Source organism: Ursus maritimus, unplaced genomic scaffold, assembly GCF_017311325.1.
Source record: "Ursus maritimus isolate PB19 unplaced genomic scaffold, ASM1731132v1 scaffold_16, whole genome shotgun sequence".
Lineage (NCBI taxonomy): Eukaryota > Metazoa > Chordata > Mammalia > Carnivora > Ursidae > Ursus > Ursus maritimus.
Genome location: NW_024424008.1, coordinates 56,443,972 through 56,466,969, shown reverse-complemented (window position 1 = coordinate 56,466,969; position 22,998 = coordinate 56,443,972). Strand labels below are relative to the sequence as shown.

At 36.4% G+C, this 22,998-nt stretch overlaps 1 protein-coding gene across 4 annotated transcripts in view; it reads right to left on the bottom strand.

The window, feature by feature from the left end:
• Window positions 1-22,998, bottom strand: part of RDX (radixin) — a 90,118-nt gene that overhangs the window by 22,799 nt on the left and 44,321 nt on the right. For 2 of the 4 annotated variants that reach the window (XM_040631244.1, XM_040631245.1), the window contains 5 exons: window positions 21,320-21,450; window positions 11,921-12,081; window positions 10,928-11,020; window positions 6,401-6,643; window positions 4,117-4,277 (listed from right to left, as the gene is read on the bottom strand). In XM_040631244.1, the coding sequence (XP_040487178.1) occupies window positions 4,117-4,277; window positions 6,401-6,643; window positions 10,928-11,020; window positions 11,921-12,081; window positions 21,320-21,450 (789 nt within the window). Of the gene's footprint in view, window positions 1-1,661; window positions 4,278-6,400; window positions 6,644-10,927; window positions 11,021-11,920; window positions 12,082-21,319; window positions 21,451-22,998 lie in introns of those variants that run through there. The other 2 variants (XM_040631246.1, XM_040631247.1) reach the window with 1 other exon arrangement.

Genomic DNA, 22,998 nt, shown 5'->3' with positions numbered 1-22,998 from the left:
GGAAAACTCCAGAGCCAAACATAAACCTGAATTTAAGAGATGTGCCATTGGGTAATTATCTCAGTCATAATTTTAATCTTAAAATTCTGTGGTTAAATGATGGATACTCCAACTCCTGAAGCAGGATATGTAATCCGAAATCAGCTAACTCTTGTATCACAGAGTTTAAGGGAAGTCAAAATACTGAGGCAACAAAGCAAGGAGGAGGATCTTTCTGGAAGGAAAATCTTAAAGCAGCTCTTAAAATCTTGAAAGACGGATATATTAAGAAGTAGGTCCACTAGGAAAAAATGGGAGTTAAGATTGTTTTACTGGAAAAGTCAAGGATGAGAATGTGATAAGCTTTAATATGTGAAACACTATGAGCCAAGGTCTCCTCACCACCAATGTAGAATGTAAGGATTGCCTTGACATTTCATGAAGTTATCAGAACATCTGCAGAATCCCCTGAACTTCTGAAATGTACTAGAATGCTGCCCTTTTACATGGTAAACCACAATAGAGTATATGATAGATTATCTTCTAAGTACAAAATGAAGTGCAGAATAAGAAAATGCTTAAGTTCTGCTCATTTAGAACAAACTTAAAAGTGGAAGGGGTCTACCAGTAGAGCTCCCTATTCAAATGATTTCCCTTCTCCTTCTTAAGGATATCTAAATTTTAGTTTACTAATCAGTTCAGTGAATTAATGTAAAGGCTGTAATTCCTTAAACTTAAAAGTCTATAGCTTTAGATTTTAAAAAGACCAATTGTTTCTCTCATGCATACATACATAGAATGGGATGCTTTTGGATCTAAAAAGTTTTTACCTTCGTTTCTACAAATGCCATCAATTAACAAGGTAATAATAATTGAGACAGAAAGTAGTGGGCATTTTTTATTTTTAATCGTAACACTAATATTGAAATTCTCTAATGATCACCAGGAGTGAGAGTTCCAATATAGTCTAGGATAACTTTGTAAGTGGTAATTCTATTCTTAAAGAAAAACTCAAATTAGATATAAAGCAATCCTACAAAATTCCCCTTTCTTTTCTGATAGGACTGGAATAAGGAAATCACTACCTGCCTTTGAGAAAAAATAATAAAGTGACAGTTAAGTATTACTGTAAACTGAGCAGACACCCAGCTTTTCCTTTTAGAACAGATTTATAACTTATTTAAGAAGAATAATTTTTATGTTAAAAATCAGGAAGAAGCTTTTAAAAAGACAATAACCTTCTAGATTTATGGTAACTGCAATGTAATGTCACCTTAAAATAAAAATATGTATTTAAATAAATGCACTTAGCATATGGTTCTTTAAAGAACATTAGAATTTTAATAGCAAGATTAATCAATGACAATGAAACTATATCTTCCTTAGGAAAAAGAAACTATAAACAATATACAATTAAAGCAATGACCAGAAATCCTAAATGATTTTCTGTTATCAAGAGAGTCGAGTTAACAATTTAATTTTTCACAAAATCAACAATTACTATTACTTCCATACCAAAAGAGGTATAATTTGGGGGAAGATAAATCTATGAGGATTTTGAAAATTTTCCCTATCCATATTTCATTTTTAAGATGTGATGATTCATGGGTCTAATAAAGATTATAATTTTCAGAAATATACAAAAAATCCATGTTAAATAACAACAGTGGACCTTGAAGACATGAGGTTTTGTCACTTTATTGTTAACCAATGAATGTTATCCAAAATTATAGATGTAATTGTAACTTAATTGTACAACACAAAATTATGCTAATGGTAAAAGCCTGTTGGAATTTACCAAATACCCATTAATATATTTTACATTGCTATATGAACATGTGCTCTCAACTGCTAATAATAAGAGTTATAACTGGTTTAATCGCTATGAAAACCCATATTGCAAATAGCTGTTCCTGTTTAGAAAAATTCACACAGCTCTAAAAATGGATTAAATCCATTTTAATCCTAATCTACAAACAGATTATAAACAGCAAATATAACTGGTAGTTTCTCAACACTGATATCAAACTGATGTAGCAATGGTAGTGCACACAATTCAAAATGTAGAAAATTAATAAAAATCCAATGGAAGTCCAAGTTTTCACTTACTATGGCAATGGCTTTGACGCTTTGGAAAAGTGAACACTTATGCTTTAAAGCACGAAGAGCAGAGTTCACCATCTATCCCTCTAATGCGCTGCAAGGAGAAATATTCTCTTCCGCAGCGTTTTGAAGCATGTGCACAGCCACCATACAACAGTCACTTCAAGGTTATTAACCAGTTATCTTTTGTCCTACAAAGTCCAAAAAAATATATTAAATGAAACCTTTCCTTTTCATATGTCTGCCCAGATTAATCCTTTTATAGTCAGCAAAATCAAAAAAGCACAAGAGATATTTTCAGACACAACTCGAATCTACTGTGCATGAAAAATGCTTAACAAAATGGCAATTTTAATAGATAAATGTAAATTTGAGTGCATAATACCAAATGAAAAGTAGCTGAACCACACAGAGAAAACAAGGCTTTCCTTATCTCCAAGTCTAGATGTTTTACAATGAAGAAAATATTAGAACATGTGAATATTAGAACATCTTTCAAACTGGAAAGATTTCTTCTTAAGACATAACTGAACTCAATATAATCTAAAATTATAATTTCTAAAATAGGATTAACAAACCAAATTGAAGTATTTTTAGTTAGAGAATGAAAAAAATAAGCACAATGATTTAAAAACCAAATCTGCTAAAATGATTATGTAACAATTATATCAAGAAATGAAGGTACAGACATTCATATGCTACAAGGGCAAATCTCTCTCTCTCTCTCTCTCGCGCGCGCGCGCATGCACACACACACACACTCTTCTTCCTCGGACATACAACACCCCTCCAGGAAGATAGTATATCAGCAAGAGCTTACAATGTTAATATAAATCAGAGTCCCACAATTAAGCTCAACAAAAAGGCAGTAAAAATTTAGCACTCTAAGATATTCTGAAGGAAAAGGAAATCTCAGAAATACCCTTTGCACGATTGAAAGTATTGGTATGTATTAGAGAACACAGAGCTTACATACTCCACTGGGTTGGAACAACCAGTCACCACAGGTGTAGTAGTGAGGTAGTATTATTGTCCCCTCTTTGGGACTGATGTTTTCATTTGCTGCCCTTCCAGAAAGGTCCAGGGTTGTTTTTTTTTTTTAATGATTACAATAAATTACCAACAAATGATTTTTTTAAATTAAACATCTGTTTGTCTAAATCAGTGTATGAAAGAACGGACTTTTTAATCTTTCAGAGACAATTACTATTTGCAGGTAGTGTTTCATCAGTAAATTCTCCTAGGGAACTACTATCTGCTGTCTACACCCTTGTGAATGGTAGGCAAAGAAAACCAAAGGATGACAGGAGATGAAACACCAATCAATTCAGCTGTCAAAGGTAACTGTAATTAAGTAAGCAAATATTAAATATCCAATAATATAATTAAATTGGGACTTAAAAACATTAACCACCAGCTGTATGCTACACTATTAAATATTCTAATCCTTTTCATGATTCATAGCCGTCTTCTACAGAATTATCAAAGACTGTCTACCCTGTCGCCTACCCTCATTTTAACCATGCCAATGATCTGTATGATGGCAGAATTACGCTATTGGCACAGCAAAATAGAAGGGCACGCCAAGGAAATATGAGTGAGACAGAACGTGGAAATATACACAGGCAGAATATGGAAGGGGCAAAAGAAAACAGAGCACTCTAGCTAAACACTCATTAAGTCACCATCATCCTTTGAACTGTACAAAGTGCTGAAATCACACATACACATTTGTCAGACATGATCCTTAGTGTTAATCTCCAACAGAAAAAAACAATGGAAACTGAAAATGTGACAGGAGGCGATGGAACGCTGTCCTCCACTCCCTGGCCCAAAAGGAAAAAAAAATCAAGCATGACATCACACTGCCTTAATGCTGAAGAGCTCCCCCCAAGTACGTCTTTAGCCACCACAGTCAACTGGTGTAAGTGCTTTGGCAAGGTGGGATTCATTCCATCACATCTGCAAAGGCCTGCTTTTCTCTGTTGGTGGTTCAGCTTATGAAGAACATGTATGCAAAATAACAGCTCTCACATGGCTTCAAACTCATCAATCCGCTGCTTGGTGTTGCCTTGTCGAATCTGTCGCAGAGTCTTATACTTATCGCGGCCGGCTTTAACATTCTCAGCATGAAGAACATCATTTTGCGTTTTCTTGGTTTCATCTCTGGCTTGGGCTAGTTCTGAACTTAGTGCCTATATTTTAAAAAGAATAAAATGACTATTATTTTTTTTCACAGATTTTAAAAAGCTTATGAAAAAGGTTTAAAGACAAAAATACACACACCACAAATCCTACATTTTCGTATATTAAAATCCCATAGTCACATCTTTTTCTTTAAAGTGTGTAACTCTGTTTTACTTGTAGTCACAGTAGAGGTAGTGGTGAGGGAGGAATACCCCCATTACCTTTCATTTCTACACACATCAACCATAATGATTTTATGTATTATTCTAAATTTCCTTAACTTTCTCATAGAATACTTGAAATGACTTACAAAAAAAAAAAAAAAAAAAAAAAAAGTTCAATGGAGATAGTACAGAATGCTACTGCAAGATCTAAAATCCATGCCGTAAGAGAAACTTTCTCCAAAATCTTAATGTATTTATTAAAACTATCCCATCACTTTTTTTTAAAGTTAAAATTTCCTATTTTGATCTAATTATGTGCTTTTAATAAACTGACCTTTTGCCTTTATAAAATGTGAACAAATAATTCAGATTATGTAATGTCATACACACAGTCTATTAAATGATATTGTTTTTAATGCAGACTTCACTGGTTAAAAACTAAATTTGTCTTTTAAGCAGCATTAAAATACTTCCTACCTTTTAACGTTGAGTCAAGCTGTAATTAAAGAATAACTTACCAGTTAAGGCTTAATCACCCAAGGCTAACAAACATTTGCTACAATGGAAGAAATGAAACAAGGTGACTATAGGCCAAGCACTCACAAACCAACCACAAGGCCAGGTTAGTGGTGAAGGCTTAAAATAAATTAATTAATTAATTAATTAAATTTTCCTCTATAAAGAACTTCTCAAACTGAACACCCAAAAAACAAATAAGCCGGGGCGCCTGGGTGGCTCAGTCGTTAAGCGTCTGCCTTCGGCTCAGGGCGTGACCCCGGCATTATGGGATTGAGCCCCACATCAGGCTCCTCTGCTGGAAGCCTGCTTCTTCCTCTCCCACTCCCCCTGCTTGTGTTCCCTCTCTCACTGGCTCTCTCTCCCTGTCAAATAAATAAATAAAATCTTAAAAAAAAAAAAAAAAAAAACAACAAGCCACTCAATAAATGGCAAGAAGACATGAACAGACACTTCTCTAAAGAAGACATACAAATGGCTAACAGACACGTGAAAAAATGTTCAATATCACTAGCCATCAGGGAAATACCAAATCAAACCACAATGAGATACCACCTTGCAGTTAGAAAGGCTAAAATTAACAAGACAGGGAACAACATATGTTGGCGAGGATGTGGAGAAAGGCGAACCCTCTTACATTGTTGGTGGGAATGCAAGCTGGTACAGCCACTCTGGAAAACAGTATGGAGGTTCCTCAAAAAGTTAAAAATAGAGCTACCCTGCGACCCAGCAATTGCACTACTGGGTATTTACCCCAAAGAAACAGATGTAGTGATTCGGGGCACATGAACCCCAATGTTCATAGCAGCAATGTCCACAACAGCCAAACTGTGGAAGGAGCCCAGATGTCTTTCAACAGATGAATGGATAAAGAAGACGTGGTTCATACGTACGATGGAATATTACTCAGCCAACAGAAAGGAAGAATACCCACCATTTGCATTGACACAGATGGAACTAGAGGGGATCATGCTAAGTGAAATAAGTCAAGCAGACAAAGACAACTATCATATGGTTTCACTCACATGTGGAACATAAGGAATAGCGCGGATGACTCAAGGGGAAGGGAAGGAAAACCGAAGGGGAAAAAAATCAGAGAGGGAGACAAACCATGAGAGACTCTGGACTCCAGGAAACAAACTAAGGGTTGCTGAACGGAGGGGGATGGAGGGTAGATAACAGGGTGATGGGCATTAAGGAGGGAATGTGTAGTGATGAGTACCAGGTGTTATATGCAACTAATGAATTGTTGAACACTATACATCAAAAACTAAAAATGTACTGTATGTTGGCCAATTGAACATAAAGTATATATATATGTATATATATATATATGTATATATAAAATTTTTTTTAAAAATCACTTGTTCCTTTTTAATAAGTTTATCTTAATAAATTGGGGAAATGCTAACTGTATTATAAATGTGCATATAACAGCAAATCTTAAATACCTGGAGTTGCTTCTTAACACGCTCATTTTTTTGAGTTTCTGTTACACGTTCCTCTTCACTTCGATGGTTCATCACCCCGTCATTTGATAATTCAGCGCTAGCCTCAGCATTATTCTCATCATGCTCATCGTGTTCATTTTCTGTTGGAGGAACGACTGGTGGTGGTGGAGGTGGAGGGGGAGCAGACATCACAGTTTTTAGTTCTTCTTTGGTCTTTTCCAAATCTTCCTGGGCTGCAAAAGCCTGAACATTAAAAATAAGTTTAGCAGCAACTTCCTTTGAAAATTGGTAATTAAAAGAATCAAGTTATCCTTCCTTCGTAAAAGAAACTATATTTCAGGGTAATGAAAACAAGCCTTACTGATGAAAGCTCTGTTTTTATAGAGGAATGCCAGCAAGTAGGAGTGACAGAATTAAAATGCACTGTTTTGCAAAACCTAATAAAATTGTTAATTCTGGCAAGAATGATCAAATGTTACTAAAACTGTTATACAAATGGTTGATGAGAATATCAAATGGTTGATGATTAATATTAGTAAAATGCCAAAGAATGCCACATCTAAAAGATCACGTTTTAGCCACAAGGGGGAGCATGTCACCAGTCAATGGTAGAACCAGACCATCATTACTCTAATCCAGTGATCAATTAAAATCACTAATGGTAGGTTAACCAGGTAGTAAGTGTCTTCTGAGGTGATACAACAGGAAGTATCCAACATCACCAACTGTTTGGGTGGTATATTGTGTTGGTTTTCCTAGAAAAGTCCTGCTTTACACTGTTGTCCTGGTATAATTATTAATAATAATAATACCTTTCAGTCTAAAATATATTCTAATTCGGGTGATAAATTATATGGAGGTCTCACCTATGAGGCATCATAGCCAAAAACTTTTTAACTTGAATCCTTCAAGTTTTTAGGTCTATCTTCAGTTTACAAGAAATATTGATGATAAAAGGACAAGTTGAATAATACCATGAGGAAGCAACTAGACAAAGGAGAAGGGACAATCTGCAGGTCCTTCCAATAATTCAGTATCATTAAAAGGCCTGTTCTACTTTAAAAGAGACTTAGAGCAAACATACATAATTCAAAGTCCTAATTTGGACACTGCCCTGGCAAATTAGCTATAGAAGATTTTGGGTCAATTTTGAATACAGTCTGCCCAGGAATAAGCCCACACAAATATAATCAATTAATTTACAACGAAGCAGCCAAGAATATGCAATGGGGAAAGGACAGTCCCTTCAATAACTGGGTGTTGGGAAACTGGACAGCCACATGCAAAAGAATGAAACTAGACCACTATCTTACACCATACAAAATTATCAACCCAAAATGATCACAGATTTGAACACGAGACCTAAAAACCATAAAACTCCTAAATGAAAACATTTAGAGCAAGCTCACTGACATTGGTCTTGGCAATGATTTTTTTGGATTTGACACCAAAAGTTAAAAAGCAAAAATAAGTAAGTGGGACTACATAAACTAAAAAGCTTCTGCACAACAAAGGAAACCATCAAAAAAATGAAAAGTCAACCTACTGAATGGGAGAAAATACTTACAAATCATATACCCAAATATATAAGGAACTCATACAACTTAACAGTTAAAAAACAATCTGATTAAAAAATGAGCAGAGGATCTGAATGGATATTTTTCCATAAAAGACATACAGATGGCCAACAGGTACATGAAACAGGGGCTCAACATCACCAATCAACACGGAAATGCAAATCAAAACCACAATGAGCTACCACCTCACACCACCCAAAATGGCTATTATCAAAAAGATAGGAAATAGCAAGCATTGTCAAGGATATGGAGAAAAGGAAAACTGTGTACACTATTATTATGTAAACTGGTGCAGCCACTATGGAAAACACTACAGAGCTTCTTCAAAAAATTAAAAATAGAACTACCGTTATGATCTAGCAATTCCACTTCTAGGTATTTATCCCCCCAAATGAAAACACTAACTCGAAATGATATATACCATCATGTCCACTACAGCCTTATTTACAATAGGCAAGATATGAAGCAATCTAAGCATCCATCAACGGATGAATGGGTAAACAAAGTGTGGTGTACACACACACATGAAAATCATTCAGCCATAAAAAAGAAACTCTTGCTATCTGTGTCGACATGGATGGAACTTGAGGGTATTATGCAAAGTGAAATACATCTGACAAACACCATATGATCTCATTTATATGTAAATGTAAAAATATTAAACAGAGCTCATGGATACAGAGAACAAATTCCTGGTTACCAGAAGTGGGGGGTGGCAGGGAGGGTGGGGAGTGAGCAAATGGGAGAAGAGTTTAAAAAGTACCAACTCCCACGGTGCCTGGATGGCTCAGTCAGTTAAGTGTCTGACTCAGGTCATGATCTTGGGGTCCTGGGATCAAGCCCCATGTCGGGCTCCACGCTCAATGGGGAGTCTGCTGGAGATTCTCTCCCTCTCCCTCTGCCAGACCTCCCCCCAACTCATGCTTGCTCTCTACCCGAAATAAATAAAATCTTAAAACAAAAAAATTACACACTCCCAAGCTGTAAGAAAAATAAGTCATGGGGGATGTAATGTACATATAGCATGGAGATTACAGTTAATACTACTGTATTGCAGATCTCAAAGTCGGAAGTTGCTAAAAGAGTAAATCTTAAAAGTTTTCATGACAAGAAAAAAATCTGTCATTATGTTTGGTGATGGGTGTTAACTCATTTCACAATATATACAAGCATCAAATAATGAAGTCATACACCTGAAATTAATGTTACACATCAATTATATCTGAATTTTGAAATTTTATTAATATAGTCTAATACAGATGAGATGAAAAGTGACTAAAATGGAAGAGTTATGTACAGTATGACCTCATTCTAAACACGTATATATACACATATGGAAACAGGAAAAGATCCTAGAAGGATCTGCACTAAGGTGTTAAAATAGTGATCCTGGCTTGTGGGAATGTGATTTTTCTTTTGTGTCACTTCCTCATTTCTATAATTCACAGGATTTGCCTCTGTGGTGTTATTTTTAAAAGTTTATGTGTCTCTGAAATTCTAATAAAGTAAGTGGTGCAATGGGTTAACAGAGATCTATTGTTTTGAGAGTCATATATACACACATATACATAATTCTCAATGTTACCAAAATTTCCCTATGAAAATTAAACTGCTACAAAGAAAAATTTAAGTAAGAGTGAAAGAAAAGTATTCATATTCATTGCAGAAAAGTCATATAACTATACACCTTTGGGTGTTAAAAATTATTATAGTTGCACTGAAGAGTTAATGTTTATTTAAAGTCTGAATTAAACTGATTTTTCACCTGTGTACTATTTCAGATGGTAGTGGCATCATCTACTGAGGAACTTATATTAGAAATCTCAGTATGGGACACCTGGGTGGCTCACTAGGTTAAGCGTCTGCCTTCGGCTCAAGTCATGATCCCAAGGCCCTGGGGTGGAGCCCCATGTCAGGCTCCCTGATCAGCAGGGAGTCTGCTTGTCCCTCTCCTTCTGCCCCTCCCCCCAGGCTTGTGCTCTCTCTCTCAAACAAAACCTTTATTTTTATTTTATTTTATTTTTTTAAAGATTTTATTTATTTATTTGACAGAGAGAGAGAGACAGCCAGTGAGAGAGGGAACACAAGCAGGGGGAGTGGGAGAGGAAGAAGCAGGCTTCCCGCAGAGAAGCCTGATGCGGGGCTCGATCCCAGAATTCCGGGATCGCGCCCTGAGCCGAAGGCAGATGCTTAACGACTGAGCCACCCAGACGCCCCTCAAACAAAACCTTTAAAAAAAAATCTCAGTATGTATCATATTCACCGCACCCCTCTAATTCGACTTCCTCATATCCATTATTTGACTGCCATGCCCTTTTAGGTCTGCCACAAGATGTCTCTCAACAATCCCTGTTCCTCTACATTGATTTTTAAGTTACTTTTATAAAATCATACCTGATCATATCACAATCTTGTTGCAAAATCTTAAAAGCCCAATGTCTACAGACACTCCCTATCATCTTGCAATTTAAAGCTCTTCACAACTTAATTTCCTCTGTAACTTCCCAGCCACATCTCTCAAGATTTCTGAACCTTTACTCTAAAGCTCTGCTTACTTACTGGCTGTCCTTCAAGCCTGCCACGTACTTTCAAACTTCCTATACTCATTCAGTTACCTCTGTCTGGAATGATGACCTTTGCAGCCTTTAAACACTCTCAATCTTTTCTACCTCAAAACTGACTTTATTATTCAAGATCCACCTCAAACTTACAAGGGTTTCCCCAACACCTGCCTCATTCCCACAGAAATTAATCACCTCTTCTGTGTTCCCAAAGTATTTAGCTTGCACCAACAGAGTAGTAATTACTACAACACACACACATTCATACACACAGGTATCTTTTTCCTCTAAATTGTGACCGTGTCTTATATTTATCTCTACAAACTCAGCATACTGCTGGGAACAAAAATATTCAATAAATGATACTGAGTGAAAAAACAGACGGTCACCTTGTGTTGCCACTCAGTAGCTTCCTCTTCCTTTTTCTTCTTGGCTTCTTCTAGAAGTGCAATCTTGGCAGTGAATTCAGCAAGTTCTGCTGCCTAAAATAAAGAATATAATTACCAATACTAAAAAACATTTTTTTCAAAACTTAAAATTCTGTCAACAAAGCTTTAATGTACATGCTTGGGCTGTTTTATATGATTCTCTTAGTCTTTCATTTTTTAAAAAGTAGTATTTAAGATCATAAGTATTTATAGTAGGTCTAATGAACTAGTAAGGAGACAAAGTAAAGGCAGTTTTATTATTTTATAGACAAGTAGTTCTTCTGGTTTCAGTAGCAGGAACTTAAAATGTGCAACTCAGGTGCTCTTTTTTAACTTTGATCAATAAAGTACTTGCTAAATCCTACAAAAGAAAAAAATTGCATTTTGTGTAATGCTTTATAGTTTAAAGAGTATGTAGTCAAATAATCTCATTGGATTCCCCAACAATCCTATTTGGTGCCTTTATTCCTTTTTTTCAAAGGGAAGGATCTGGGGCTCAGAAAGACCCAAGGACACATATCAAGTAAATGTCTGAACAAATATTTAATTCCAGGATCTTTTAAATGTCATGCCTACTCAGTATCTGCAAGTCCACTAAACAAACACCCAATAAATTATGGCCTACAGTTATTTTTTAAGAAGGAATTAGAACATATTGTCAATTTATCTAAAGTAAAACACACTAGTGGCTTATGCAAAGTTCAAGTGAATCAGAAATCTTTTGTTAACAATAGACCCCAGTGATATTGTATTGTTTCATTTTTAAGTTTTTTGGTTTTTTTTTTAAGATAGAAATAAAATTTTTAAGTTTATTTCCACACTTTGTTATTAGGTTACTTGTGTCTTTGGTTTGCTTTCCAGAAGATCTAATATACTTAATTTTACAAGGTTTGCTTCATGCTTTTGTCTAAATTTTTCTTTTTTTCTGAGACAGGACTAAGACAGGTTCCTGACCAGTTGTTCCTGATTCTTCATCTGGTCGGCAGCTTGTTTTGCGATAGCGGACTTGGCTTCTTCAGCAGCCCGACGCTCCTTTTCAAGCCTTTCTGCTTCTTCCTTTGCTCGTTTTCGCTCTTGGTCCAGTTCCAGTGCTTTTCGAGTCTGTTCTTCTAGTTCTGTCAAATATATGTACACCCCCCCAAACAATGGTTAATTGCAATTATTCTCACTATCAAAAGAAGCCAAAATGGTAACAAAGAATCTAATCTAAAATTAGCACACCTGCAAATGAACATATACTTTGATTTAACTTGGCAAAAGCCTAATAAATACTTTTAAGTACGAAATACTTTGAAGACGAAATAAATATTTAGAGATAAGCGACATCAATTTTAATCTTTACGTGTACAGATCATAAAGTTAATTCTGTTGTTCAGTGAGAGTTGAATGAGAAAGGAAAATATTATCAGCACAAAGCCAAAAATATTTAAATAAGCTTAAAAGTACTAATTTTAAACATTATTCTGACAACTCTTGTTTAAAAACAAGGACATCTTGTGACAGAAGACAACAGAATGTCACCTATTAACAGGGTGCAATGTTCTACAAAGAATGACTCTCCCTTTCTGTATACTCCAGGAAGGAGGAAAAACTAAAAATCTATAGGTCATGAGGTTTGAAAGCTAACTGTAACATACATACTTCTTACCCCTCTTAATTTTGTTTGTCTTGGTCAGAATTAATTTAGTTAACTGCAGTTAAGACTTGCGAGTTTTGGAGAGGGGTAGGAAGAAAAATGACTCTGGTTAAATTTTAAATTCTTGATAAAATAATGTAAAAATTGTATGTGGCTATCTGGCTATAAAGATGAAATGTACATAACACTGGGTGTTGCCACAGCTAAACTCTAGGATTATTCATTTTAGAATTTGCCTTCTAAAACTGGGACATCAAGCTAACATCAAACTTAGGATCATTCTTTCTAACTGGCTGATTAATATGTAAAATAAAGCGCACAAAACTCATGGCTGTATCATTTATCTAAACAAGCAAACAAATAACAAAAGAAAATAAAAACAATGCTTCTTCTCTCATAAAAATTCCTTCTGGACTATGAAAGACGAAAGAAAAATTAATTTTGGGTTTTAAAGTTAAATTTTCAATTAAATATCCCCCAATATTATTTTCTACCAACTTTTTTGCAATAAATATCATTTTGAAAAATTTAGACAAGGCAATGGCTCTTTTGTGATCTATTAAGAATTATACAAAAGTGTTAATTGTTTTAAACGTTGAAAATAAATTGAAAACTTTGAATCTATTCTAGTCTCTTCTAGAAAGGAAGGTTTTGAAATGACTTATTTCTTTCCTCCCCAGTTAAAGGAGTTAGAACAGAGATTGGAAAACTATGGCCTACTAACCCAATGCTTTATTTTTGTAAATAAAGTATTACTGGAACTCATACCCTCATTCAGTTCAATACCCTCAATGCGTTTATGTACAGTACATGACTGCTTTCATTCTTTCTCCAACAGCAGAGCTGATAGTTGCACCAGAGACCATGTGGCCTGCAAAGCCTGAAATATTACTATCTGGCCCTGTACAGGAAAGTTTACAAATCCACGTATTAGAATATTTCTACAACACAAACATGCCTCCAAGACCCTGGATCCCATTAGAACACCCGCAGGGAAGGATTAGCTAAGAAAGAGAATCAATATTTTGCCTCTCTAGTTCATAAAAATCTAAGACCTACAATTTTTGAAGTCTGGCACATGGTAAGAGGGTACCAAGGAATACGGCTTCTTTTAGAAGACCAGCTCTTTCAGGATGAAGATGAAAGTTTTCAAAAACAAGCTGATTCTCTCAGTAACAGCACTGCACTGATGTAGACCACTGTGGCGTTTAGGAGTGGATCAAGGAAGTTAAGTTCAAGCTAATAAAACTTGGGAAAACCTCTCTTTCTCAATCAGGCTTGAACACAAATTTGATTTCTGACAGGTCTAAGATTTTGCAAGCCAAATGTTACCCTGAGGGCAAAGCTTAGAAACTATGTAACTGCAAACGAATTAGTAAAAAAATACATTAATGAACTAAATATCCCAAAAGGATTACAGAGTTTTCTTCCTTTTCCCAGTCTAAGGTAATAGTTATTAAGTACATTTTTTCCCTAGGAAAAGAAAACTGTTGTTAAAAAAAAAGCAAAGAAGTTCCACAGTCATTAATTCTTAGAATTCATAGAATTAAGAATGTGATTACCAATTACTCACTAAAAATGCAATTTAAAAATATCTGTCCTACATCTAAGCAATGGAGTGTTACACCACCATACAAAAAAAAAAAAAAAGGAAGGAAGATCTCTTTGAGTATATACGTAGGACATTCAAGAGTGTATTAATTGAAAACAGCAGGGTGCAGAAGGATATGTGCAGTATACTACATTTTATGTAAGAGAGAAGAGGAAACAAGAATATAGTTTTGTGCAGGTATTGTGTATTTGCTTACTTTGTATACAAAAAGTAGGTATTTACTATTCCCAGCAGAGTGGAACAAAAGCAGAGCAGATTGCAGCAGCCTCAGGCCTGCAGAACTGAACCAGCCTGAGAAGACACAGATTTCGATCTGGGGACTACCAAGACATCTAAGGCTTGCGAGGCCAAAATAAGCAGTCCTTCAGAAGACACCCCCAAGGCTGTACGGACTAGCAGGGAGGGAAAAACCAGAAAGAGACCAACCTTAACAAAGCCTGAAACCCTGCTCAACTCCACCAGTGATCTGCACATATTCTGTCAGAAGAAAATTAAATCCTCTCTAAAGTTAAATAACATCATCCCAGGTCTCCCTAATGTTTCAAACTCGATGTTGGGCAAGCAACCAAAATTACCCCAGGTACACCTGGAAGATGGGACCAAATGACGCCCTCTGACACCCCTAAAAGAAAGACTACTATATGGGCCCAAAGATTATCCAGATATTGCAGTTAGCAAACAAGGACATTAACATAACTATAATAGATACTGCTTATCTAGGAAAGCTGAAAAAAAAGCAAACGAGGAAAGATGCAAAATCTAGAGGAACACTGACAATACTGCAGAAGCAGATCTTCAGGCATCTTACAAACCCTCTGCAGAGATGTCAAGGGCCAGAGTTCCCTTTATAATTATTAAAGTTCAAGTTATCAATATTTTCCTTATGGTTATGCTATCTTCTAGAAATTCCATCCTCCCTTCAACATTTAGGTCCACAATCCATAGCCCCCTATAAGGAAACATAAAATTTGGGAGGTCTCTGACAGGGACACAGATACACTACTACTTTTATTTTAGCAAAATCTTGAGTGAGTAGAATCATGTATTAAAGCGCCATCCCCCCAAAAGATAAAATACTTATAACCACCAACCATTAGAACTGCAAATGTGAAGAGCCTGTGAAGTTCCTCCTGTGGCTTAGAATAAACGTTAAGGAAAGAAAATCTGAAAAGGCTAGATTTATAGAGGCCAGAGAGGTGTGGGGGTGGGAGAGAACCCAACAGAAAAGCTAGAAATAAATGCCAACTTGGAAGATAAATCAGAGTTATGGAGCTTGTCACCACATTCAGCCACTGCTACCACATCCTCAACCCACGGAAGTGTGCAGCAAAGACATCCCAATAGCTAATAACTTTCCTCTCTTGGACTATCAATCTCCAGAACTTCTTTCCCAGAAGCTCTCTATATAGAAGAGGATTATGAATAGAAGACAGGAGGAAAGAAAAAGTACAGTTAATACAGCAAACAGAAAGAGAAATTACCAACTGAGGAATGATCTGGGAGGTGTATCACCTTGCAATACCACAGAAGAGAATCTGTGCTGTGAAATAGGCAGAAAATCCAGACTGTTGACTCCCATTGAGTGGTCCAGTCTTGGCAGATAATAAACTCTTCTGGAGCTGTGGTTTGTCCTGTTATAAACTAAACGGCTCCCAATAATAACTTTATCAAGTCATTATTTTCCTTTTCTCAACTTCAGAATAATTTATAAAAGTATGCATACGTAACCAAAAACAATTAATGTCATAAAAGATAATGTGAAATCTAAGTTATCTGGGAGCCTAAGAGCTTGCCCTTGCTTCCTACTGTACATTGACATGTACTTTCTTGTACGCCTGTTACTCACTTATAAGACATGTCAGTTTCAAGTTTTTCTAGATACAACTGGTAACTGAACAGTGTGGCACTGACAATAAAATTGACATAGGTACATAGGTGAGTGGAACAGAATAGTCCAGAAGCAGACCTACATACATACTGTCTTCTGGATTTGTGACAAAGGTGATTGCTGTAGTTCAATGAGGAAAGGATAGTCCTTGTAATAAATGGGTCTGGGTCAACTGAAAATACATACGGGAAGAAATAACCCTGACTCCTACAAAAATCAGTTACATATGGATTATGGACCTAAACGTGAAAGGTAAAGCAGTATCTAGAAGGTAGTAAAAAATAATACGTTCACGACCATAAGGGAAAGAGTGATAAATGGAACTTAAAATATAAGAACTTCTCTTCATCAAAAGACACTTATATTGAGAGAGAAAAAAGGTAAACCATGGAGAGATTTTAACAATATATGAAAAGAACTACAGATCGGTCAGAAAAAAAAAAAAAGAAGAAAATCCAATTTTTAAAAATAGGAAAAAGGCATTTAAGACACTTTACGGATTGTTATAAGCATTTGCAAAAGTGCTTAAAATCAAATCATCAGCCATCAAGAAAATGCACTGTACTAACTGTGCTCACAGGAATGGCTGAACAAAGAACACAAAAGGAAACCCTGACAGTAAAACAAGTCATCAAAGTAATGAAGATATAGAGCAAATCAACTTACGTTCACTCACTGGTAGGAATGAGCACTGATACAAACACTTTGGAAAAATGGTGGCAGTGATCCAGCAGTTCCACTCCTGGGTGCAGGTACCTCCCCAAAATTAATACCTAAGTGCTATGCTTAAGAATGCTCACAGCAGCCTTAGTTTATAATAGCTGGAACTAGAACTATCCCAAATGTCTATCATCAGTACAGTGTGGTATCTACATGCAACAGAGTATTACACAACCACATAGAAGAACAAACTACAGCTCCAGGTTTTGAACAAAAAGAAGCAAATAGAAGAGTATATGAATTCACTTACATGTAGTTCAAAACCAAACAAGATGTTCTTGGGCAGATACCAAAAGCACAAGCGAAAAATAAATAAACTGGACTCCAGGGCCACCTAGCTGGCGCAGGTGGTTAAGCTTCTGACTCTTGGTTTCAGCTCAGGTCATGATCGTAGGGTCATGTGATCAGGCCCCACGTTGGGCTACGTGCTCAGTGCAGAGTCTGCTTAAGATTCTCCCCCCACCCCACCGCCGCCGTGCTCACTCTCTCTCTCCAAATGAATAAATAAATCCTTTAAAAAAAAAACTGGACTTCATCCAAATTTAAGCCACTGGGCTTCAAAGAACACCATGATCAAGGTGAAGATAACCCACAGAATGGGAGAAAATATTTGCAAATCATATGTCTGGTATGTCATAAGACATCTGTACCAAGGTAGAGAAAAAACACCTCAACAACAAAAAGACAACACAGCTGAAAAATGGGAAGAAAAGTTGAAAATACATTTTTCTAAAGAAGATATATAAATGGCCAATAAGCATATGGAAAGAGGCTCAACATCATTAGCCATTTGGAAAATGCAAATCAAAACCACAGTAGCACTTCACACCCACTAGGATGACCATAATCCAAAAGACTAACATTAGCAAGTGCTGGTGAGAATGTGGATCATACAAATCATACACTGATCACGGGAATGTAAAATGGTACGGTCCTTTTAGACACCAGTTTGGCAGTTTGTCAAAAAGTTACACATAAATTTACCATATGACCCAGTAATCTACTCCCAGGTTTATACTCAAAAGCAATGAAAACACACAATAACCAGTACACAAATGTTTGTAGCAACATACTCACAATAGCCGAATTGTGGAAACAACCCAAATGTTTGCCAAATACTAAATAACTAAAATGCAGTATATCCACAGAATGGAACATTACTCAGCCATAAAAAAGAATGAGTGCCTGATACAAGCTACAACATGAACCTCAAAAACATTATGCTGCATGAAAGACAGTTACCAAAGACCACATTCTACATGATTCCATTCATATGAAATGACCAGAACATGTAGTCTACAGAGCTAGAAAGGAGATTAGTAGTTGCCTAGGACTGGGGGAGGAGGGGCTCAGAAAAAATCAGAGTGACTGCTAATGGGTATGGGATTTCTTTCTGGAGCGATGTAATTGTTCTAAAATTGTGGCGTCATTGGCATAACTCTGAATATACTAAAAACCATTAAAATGCACACTTTAAATTGTTAAAACCATGTGGTATTGTGACTCGTATCTCAACAGAGCTATTAAAAATAAAACTAAACTCTATGATGGGGGTGCCTAGCTGGCTCAGTCGGTTAAACATCTGCTTTCGGCTCAGGTCATGATCCCAGGGTCATGTGGGGAGTCTGCTCAGTGGGGAGTCTGCTTCTCTCTCTGCCCCTCTCCCTGCTCGTGCACATGTGATCTCTCTCTTCCTCTCTCTCGCAAAAATTAACAAATCTTTAAAAAAATAATAAATAAATAAATTCTATGAGGATATACATCAGAATGATTCATGTCACATTTGGGATGAAAAAATGACTGGGAAGGGATACAAGGAAGACTCCCTGAGTGCAGGTAATATTCTGTACCTTGTTCTGGGAAGTCAGAGTATAAATTCAGTTGGTAAAAATTCAGTAAGCCTGATAACTAAGAGGCATGCACATTACTATATGTATGCTATACTTCAAATAAATTTTTTTAAAAAACTTTCCAAAAAAATCTCAGAAAATTAAATTAGGGATTATTTACTTCCATTTTAGAAATTAGAGACCTAAGGAAATTGAGAGGTTAAAATGACGTGCTACAGGTCATATTCTAAGTTAATGACAGAATTAAAGCTTGACTCCTATTATTTAATTCCTATCTGTAAACAACGTATACGTAAAATGGACAAGTCCCTCTCTACTCTCAACAAGAGCTTTCATCACATTATCATGCTTACTTCTCCCCAAGCACTTAAAACATAAAATGATCTTGATTATCTGTTAATTTTATTACTCTGTCTTTCTTCAGTAAAACATAAGCTATACGAGAGCAGGGACCTTATCTGTTCAGTACTGTATCCCCAATACAATAGTACCTAGTATACACCAGGTGCCTAATAAGTATGTAGAATGAATGACAACACTGTATCTCAACTCCTTCTTGTGGTCTGTCTTTTCAAGGTGGGATTTCACTTTGATATTTGCTGGGACAATAAGTGAATGCAAGTCTGGCTCTGTTATATCTCAAATATACCTTCAGAGATGGTTTAAAATGATTAAGTAACTATGAATTATGCAAAGGTAAATGGTAGAATGGTTCTATTAAATGATTTATAACTCATTTCAAATAAAAATGACTTCAAAAACATTTTTAAATGACAATGAAGTATAGAAAAGTTTCTTCTCAAACAAAAACTTCTAGGTTTATCTACTAAATATTATGACTTACGTATGACCAGAGTTACTGCATTTGAGTGAGAATTTAGCAAAAATTACAAGACAATCATGCAGATTTTAGGACAGCCTGGAAAAGCTTTATTATTAGGGGGAAAAAAACCTAAGACACAAGTTAGATGTCCTTTTCCACAGGATGATTGATTTGAAATTGTCTTGATAGGGATACTCTACATTTTTTCTTATGTTCTATCTTCCTTATACTCTTTAGTGCTTCTTGACTTGAGTAGATTTCTGTGTGTAAATCATTAATATTTTTATTATACATCCTAAACAAGATTGAAAAGTTTAATAAGTAGCTATTCTCTTAGAAAAAGATATATGTAAATTAAAAAGCTCTATCATTCAATTTTTTCTTTAAAATCATACCAGTATTATAAATTTCTTAAAACCTTTTTTTAAGAAAACACACATTCCATTTTTTTACAGCATTCTTCCTCTAATTGCTTACTGTATTCACATGCACTTAGTACACATTACCTCACTTTATATTTTTATGAATACATCTTATTTCTGACAGCCACACAGATTCCCCCCCATTCATGCTATTTATTTGTATTTCTAAAATGTAGCACAAAGTAGGCACTTCATAAAGGGCCACTTTAATTGATGAAAAAGGCACCTGGAGTAGAAACAGCATGAAGCTAAAATTCAGAAAACAAGTTCTGCCCTTGTGTTATGGTCTGCGAGCAAGTATGTTTAATACCTCTGACCTCCGAACTAAATAGTTCTCTAGGTCTAAGAAGTGAGGCTTCTAATGATTAGGAATAAAGCCTAGGGTTTTTTTTCTATTTCTTCTCTTAGAAGTATCATTTCCAATCCTCTTGGAATTAGAATGATCAACCAGTTTGCAGGTTTACAGCAATCTCTGTGACTTCCTCCTCTAGTTCCCCATTTGCAAATTCTTCTCCCCACTGCTCAAGAGCATCTCCCCACCTGGGCGCCTGATGTAAGGAATGAAAATAACCTTAAATAACGTTATTATTTAATAAACTTTAAGGTTATTATTCTACTCAGAGTAATAAAACCACTGGCTGCTTCTACTAGTTGTCAGGAAAGCAGGTATTAATTCTAGTTTTACAAATAGCATATATTTCACATTACATTCCCCCACCAACTTCTGCTTAGGAAGGGGAAAAAATCTTATTTTGCTCAATACCTTATTTCTTCTGTTCTTCCTACTATTTGTTGTTTGAAAGTAGCATACCCTAGAGTTATTTACTAAACCACTCTCGAAATCCAATATATCCTTTCTATACACGGTAGCATCTTGGTTACATTCTGCATAGGAAGTAGGTTCTCACCGAAAACCAACCCACTTCTATGTGTTGTGTATTTTTTTTAATATATTGAAATAAAATATAGAGATCGAGTTCCAAAAGATTTTATTATAGTCAGAACAGCTTAAAATGTCTTAAAGTACTCAGATGCCTTAAAGTACTTAAATATCCCTAAAGCATCAAATAGAATGGCTTTCATTTAAATGCTAGCAAGTACTGAAAATGTGTGTTTATGGAACCCTGAACTGTAAGAGGAACAAATTAATATTTACAGTCATTTCCAACCGTAAGTAAGGGTCCACATGAAAACACCTATGTGTTTAAGTAAATAAAAGAGAAACTAGCACAGGAGCGTTGTGTGTGCCTCAGTTAAATATGTTTATGATGTGATCCCATTATGTATAAACGTGACAATTAAGTGTAATCATTCTACAAGACAAATGAGATTTACCAGGAGTGAGGAAATATCAGACAAAGAGGAACAACAGTGAACGCAATGTCAAAAAGGAAACCCCTACCTTTCTGGGCTTTCACCGTCTGTTCTTCGATTTGCCGCAGCCGCTCCATCAGCTCCTCCTTTTCCCGCTCTATCCTTTCCTTCTCCTTTTCTGCTATCTCCCTCTTCTTCTTTTCATTCTCTAGTTGTGCCCTAAAGAGGAATTAGAATTGTTCTGTAACAAATGAATGTGTACAAATATTTACATGAAACCCAAGTACTGTGAGTCCACTAAGAAGAAACTAAGTATAAATAGTTTAAGAATCTGCATTATAGGGGCGCCTGGGTGGCTCAGTCGTTAAGCGTCTGCTTTCAGCTCAGGGCGTGATCCTGGTGTTCTGGGATCGAGCCCCACGTCAGGCTCCTCCGCTGGGAGCCTGCTTCTTCCTCTCCCACTCCCCCTGCTTGTGTTCCCTCTCTCGCTGGCTGTCTCTCTGTCGAATGAATAAATAAAATCTTAAAAAAAAAAAAAAAAAAGAAAAAAGAATCTTCATTATATTCAGTTGGGCTTAAAAAAAAAAAAAAACCATCCAGTTAAAAATATAGGACTGCCCTGTTAACATGCACGTACACTGGAATACAATGCATTTTTTTTGTGGAGTCACGGAAAATGTAGTCTAGGATGGTTACAAAAGTTAAAAGGGGTACCTGGGTGGATCAGTTGGTTAAGCACCTGCCTTCGGCTCAGGTCATGATCTCAGGGTCCTGGGATCAAGCCCCGAATTGGGCTCCCTGCTCAGCGGGGAGTCTGCTTCTCCCTCTCCCTTTGCCCCTCCCCCAACTCAAGCTCTCTCCTCTCTCTCGAAATAAAATCTTAAAAAAAAAAGATATTAAAAACGTAGACATTTTGGAAAGATTTTCAAGGGACAAATTTACAAACAGCCAGGAAAGTAAAACTGTTAAATACATCCCTTGATGTGCAAAAGCATGTTTTCGATGTGGACTTGAATGTAGGAAAAAAGTCACATTTACCACTTACATACTTGATGACTTCTGACAATAAATTACAGACCAGCACAAAAGCAGTTAACTGCACAGTTCCCACTGAGAAAAATAAGAAAGGCTTAAATGGGAGCACACAAGGTTATTTTACTTTAGACAGTTTAGAGCCTACCACTGGTCAGACTCTATGCTGAAGGCCAGAAATATAAAAATGAATAAGAATTAGATAAAGCGAAGATGGCGGAGGAGTAGGGGACCCCTTTTTCAGCCGGTCCCCTGAGTCGAGCTGGATAGGTACCAGACCAGCCTAAATAACCACGGAATCAGCCTGAGACGCAGGATGATGCATCTGGATCTCTACAAATGAACATCTCCAGCGCTCAGTATTGAGGTACAAGAGAGGAGTTAAGATGGCGGAGGAGTAGGGGACCCCTTTTTCAGCCGGTCCCCTGAGTCGAGCTGGATAGGTACCAGACCAGCCTAAATAACCACGGAATCAGCCTGAGACACAGGATGATGCATCTGGATCTCTACAAATGAACATCTCCAGCGCTCAGTATTGAGGTACAAGAGAGGAGTTAAGATGGCGGAGGAGTAGGGGACCCCTTTTTCAGCCGGTCCCCTGAGTCGAGCTGGATAGGTACCAGACCAGCCTAAATAACCACGGAATCAGCCTGAGACGCAGGATGATGCATCTGGATCTCTACAAATGAACATCTCCAGCGCTGAGTATTGAGGTACGAAGAGGGGAGCTGTAAA